The sequence below is a fragment of the Triticum urartu genome, chromosome 1, assembly GCF_003073215.2.
Source record: "Triticum urartu cultivar G1812 chromosome 1, Tu2.1, whole genome shotgun sequence".
NCBI classification, from domain to species: Eukaryota; Viridiplantae; Streptophyta; class Magnoliopsida; order Poales; family Poaceae; genus Triticum; species Triticum urartu.
Genome location: NC_053022.1, coordinates 558382030 through 558386596, shown reverse-complemented (window position 1 = coordinate 558386596; position 4567 = coordinate 558382030). Strand labels below are relative to the sequence as shown.

At 46.9% G+C, this 4567-nt stretch overlaps 1 protein-coding gene across 2 annotated transcripts; it reads left to right on the top strand.

Moving 5' to 3' along the window:
• LOC125539379 lies at positions 1-2381 on the top strand. 2 transcript variants are annotated; one of them, XM_048702830.1, is made up of 3 exons: positions 1-138; positions 1102-1267; positions 1340-1824. In XM_048702830.1, the coding sequence occupies exons 1-3, from the start codon at positions 1-3 to the stop codon at positions 1372-1374; spliced, it is 339 nt and encodes a 112-aa protein (XP_048558787.1). In that variant the 3' UTR covers positions 1375-1824. The 2 variants fall into 2 exon arrangements, with proteins under 2 accessions (XP_048558787.1, XP_048558780.1); XM_048702823.1 differs by lacking the exon at positions 1-138 and having other exon boundaries at positions 1032-1267; positions 1340-2381.
• The last annotated feature ends 2186 nt before the right edge of the window (positions 2382-4567 follow it).

Below are 4567 nucleotides of genomic sequence, written 5' to 3'. Positions count from 1 at the left end.
ATGTCGCCTTGCGCCGGTTTTCCTTCCTCTTTCCTCCTGCTCTTACATTTCCTTGTTCTCACTTCTCTTCGTCTTCATGTTGCAGCCTTGCAGGGTTATACAGCTCGTTGCTTGCCGCTCGGCTTGCTGCTTGGCAAGGTAAGGTCTTTCTTGCTCCTCTCCTGTTCGATAAAATGCCTCTGAGCTCACACGTTCTTTCTTGCTTCTTTCCCTTGTTCCTTGGGTGTGGTTCTCTGGCAAGGTTAGACGTGTTTCCATTGCTGTACTTGATTGTCCGTTGGTGCATGCTCTATTAACCTGTGAAAAACTGTGTCCTTCTTTACCTTGTTCCATGCCTTGCCTACTGTTCTTGCCTGCTGAGACCATGTCGGCATGGCGCACCCTTTCTTTTGCAATTATATGCATGGGCTCGCGTGCAAGCAGATTAGTCTGGAAACGTCCATGCATTGCCAGCTAATAGGGGCTCCACAGAAAAAGCAATAATCTGATCCGGTTGGTTTTTTTAGGTATTCCATTCTTGTTTCTAGTAGAATTGTAACTTTCGAGCCATGCCAAGTATGATGCTTATTCATAGAAGGTTTGTCGGAAGATTTGCTATAGGCTGTGTTATTTAGCAAACATGATGTTTTAATCTCAAGGTCGGTCTATTTGGTGGCTTCCCTTGCTGTGAAAATATGCGGTTTTGCCTCTTATTTCTCTTCTTGGATTGTCTCGCCTTAACCATATGTATAAGTGACCTGGGAAGATATATGTTCCTTGGTTTCATAAATCATAAGAGCATCTCTAGTGGAACGTGTAAACTTGGACGTGTATATCTCCATATACACGTCCATATACACCTTACTAAATTATACACCTTTCAGTTTTTCAGTGAAACGTGTAAATTAGGACGTGTATATTCCAACGGCTATATTTTCAAACGGCTATATTTGCAACGGTCATATTTCCGATCCATATAAACCATTCCTACCACCTCTTCCAGCACACTTCTCTCCTCACCTAGATTTTTCTATCGTTTCTCACGCAACACAATGAACACATCCACTTGGGACATGAGTTCTTCGTCATCTTCATCTGGCGACGATGAATTCATACTTGCAGCATTCGCCGAGCGCGAGAAGGAAGAGAGGAAGAACGCTCGACGCCATGGCGGTTCCAAGCATGGACGTCAGTCAATCGATCGAGGAAGAGATGCCGGATTTCTTCTTCTGTGGGACGACTACTTCAAAGAAGTTCCTCGCTTTCCCGAACATTTGTTTCGACGAAGGTTCGTAATTAGTACACTTCTCTGCTTTGGTCCTTTTTTCATTTCCCTGTCTCATTTAATTTTTATGCACAGATTTAGGATGTCGCGTACTTTGTTCAACCGCATAGCTGATGGTATACTTGAGCATGACTATGATGATTATTTTACGCAAAAAAGAAGTGCTTCTGGAGCTCTTGGGTTACATCCTTTGCAAAAGATGACCGCGGCGATGCGGATACTAACATATGGAGTAGCAGCTGATCATGTTGATGAGTACATCCAGTCCGCTGAGTCTACTAATTTAGAGTCTTGTAAGAAATTTGTGATCAAAATTTGTGAAGTTTTTGGGGAAAAGTACCTGAGATCTCCAAATGAAGAAGACATTGCTAGGTTACTTGCAATAGGGGAGGAAAGAGGATTTCCCGGTATGTTAGGGAGCATAGATTGCATGCACTGGGGGTGGAAAAATTGCCCCAAAAAATGGCATGGCATGTTTAAAGGCCATGTGAGCCAGCCCACTATGATCTTGGAAGCAGTTGCTTCACAAGATCTTTGGATTTGGCATGCTTATTTTGGTTTATCAGGGTCTCTGAATGATATAAATGTTCTTCAACGTTCTCCTGTTTTTACAAAGCTAGCCGAAGGCCAAACTCCTCCAATGAATTATAGCATCAATGGCCATCAGTACACAATGGGGTTTTACCTTGCAGATGGTATCTATCCACGGTGGGCAACATTTGTGAAGAGCATACCAGCTCCAACTAGCAGAAAGCATAAAACTTTTGCCAAGAAGCAAGAGGGGGCTAGGAAAGATGTGGAACGAGCCTTTGGAGTTCTGCAATTCTGTTTTGCCATTGTTCGTGGACCTGCTAAAGGATGGAAACGTAAAGAAATCACTGATGTCATGAAAACTTGTGTCATAATGCACAATATGATAGTTGAAGAGGAGCGACAAACTGGTCGGCAAAGCTGCACTTTTGAGGCAATGGGAACAAGAGTCACAGTCTCTCGTACTCATGCGGAAGAACTGAGCTCTTTTATTCAGATGACTCATCGGATTAGAAATTTCGATGAACATGATCAGCTTAAACTTGATCTAATTGACCATGTGTGGCAAAAGTTTGGAAACGAGTAATCCATGTCTTTGTAATGCAGCTATCAATAAAAATATTTATGCAATGAGTGATGTAATCCATGTCCTCAACTAGCAGAAAGCAGTAAATAGTTCTTACAACTACAACATATAGCTCACATTACCCTAGGCCGCGAGCAAGGATCTCCTTTTGCTTAGCTTGGTAGAACTACTTTTGAACATCAGTCATACCACTTGTGTCGATGAACATGACCCTCTCATCTAATTCAAACTGTCTCCGTGCATCCTCCCTCTCGTTTCGTGCATCCTCATTCTTTTTGAGTGCAATCTCCTCTTTTCGCAATTCCAATTGCTGTGCATAGCGAGCATTTCTTGCCGCCTCTTTGATCTCATCCTTCTCTAGCTTTGCTGCCCACACAGTTTCTAATGACAGCTTGCAAGCACTGTCATCAGCTTTACCTCTCTTGTCCCTCTTCACACCATCAGGTCTTTTCTCATGTTCAAGAGCATCAGTGTGTATCGAGGTAGCATCAGTACGTACCGAGGATGCATCAGCCGGATCATTGGTGGCTATGCCCGGACTTGCATCAATGGTCTTTTTTTGTTTCTTAAGAGAAGTTTCAACTTCTCTTGTCTGCCACTTTGGATACTTCGAAAACTCTACATAGCAATGCATCAGTGTGAAAGGCTTCTTCTTTTTTAAGATCCATTTCCTTGAACAAAATGTGTGCATCGTTTGACTGCACATATAAATATGTTGTTAAAATAAGCACAACACATATAGAATATTGCACATCACATATAGAATTACAAGAAAGGCGCATACCTTTTCTTGTATAGTCCTTCCACTTTCTTGCCTATTTAAAATCTGCTGAAGGCAACCACAAAATTTAGAGGTCTCTCTGTTAATCGTTGTGTAACGGCAATTGATTGCATTAGCATTACGCTTCGGCCATGATGATTCCTTGTGTGTGTTGTAGTACTCTGAAATTCTATCCCAATAAGCATCTCGGTTTTGATCTGTCCCAACAATATCCAAACTTGTATTTGCCCATGCTGCTATGAGAACCTTGTCCTCATCACTAGACCAATTTTTGCCTTTGTTGGATTTTCCTTTCTCTGTTATTGCAGAACGATGCTGAGTTGATGGAGTTGCCTGCTCTCCAATTGGACTTTCTAGTTGTGTTTGCGTGTAACCAAAACCAAGGGTGTCCAAGAAGTTTTGGTCAGTATCCATCTGCAAGCAACCAATGCACAGCTATTTTAGACCACAATCTGGCATCAAATTGACAAGCAAAAATTATTTTCTTCTCCTTCCAAAGAGCTATGCATCTCCCCTGCATCTCCTCCCGGCGCCGCTCGTCCCTGCATCTCCCCACGGCGCCCCGCTCGTCCCTGCATCTCCCCACGGCGCCACTCGTCCCGCCGCCCCAGCAGACAGGCGCGCCCGGCCGCCGCCCCTGCATCTCCCCACGGCGCCGCTTGTCCCTCCGCCCCAGCAGACAGGCGCGCCCGGCCGCCGCCCCTGCATCTCCCCACGGCGCCGCTCGTCCCTCCGCCCCAGCAGACAGGCGCGCCCGGCCGCCGCCCCTGCATCTCCCCCCTCCCCCCCACCGCTTCGCCGCCCAGCCCCCACTCGTCGCCCAGCCCCCCGTCCCCGCCCTCTATTCTCACCAGGGCGCGCGCCGGCACCGGCGCCGCCGCCAGATCGGGCTGCAGGGCGTGCTGCCGCCGCCCCTCTGCTCCCGCTCGCGAGAAAGGAAAAAATGGTTACCTTGGGCAGCGGCCGGAGAGGAGACGCGACGGCGACCTTGGGCGGCGGCCGGAGAGGGGCGACGACGACCTTGGGGAGGCGGCCGGAGAGGAACGGGAGCGGGAGCGGGAGGCTTTTTTCGGTCGTGGGAGCGGGAGCGCGAGCCCACGAGCGTGGCTCGGTCGTCTTTAGTCCCACGCCAGGTACGCTCGTGGGAGCGACGTGTATAGGTGCACGACCTGATACACGATCCACTGGGAAAGCTTTTTTGATTTTGATCGTGTATATTTAGCATCCACCTCCATATACACCATCCACTAGAGATGCTCTAACTAGACCTACGTGGTTAGTTAAACCTTATAAACTTGTTGATGCCTTGTCTTACGAAATGTCCTCTCTTTTGCATCAGGTTGTTTTGTATATAGAAGCTCGCCACTTTAGCCCTCGCTGCTTTGGCCCTTGCTACTAAAGCCTC

What these genes read in the sequence shown, in the direction of transcription:
- LOC125539379 (XM_048702823.1), top strand. Translation starts at nt 1,032, where the DNA reads ATGAACACATCCACTTGGGACATGAGTTCTTCGTCATCTTCATCTGGC. An exon ending in GAACATTTGTTTCGACGAAG is followed by an intron (nt 1,268 to 1,339) that starts GTTCGTAATTAG and finishes TTTTATGCACAG; the next exon opens with ATTTAGGATGTCGCGTACTT.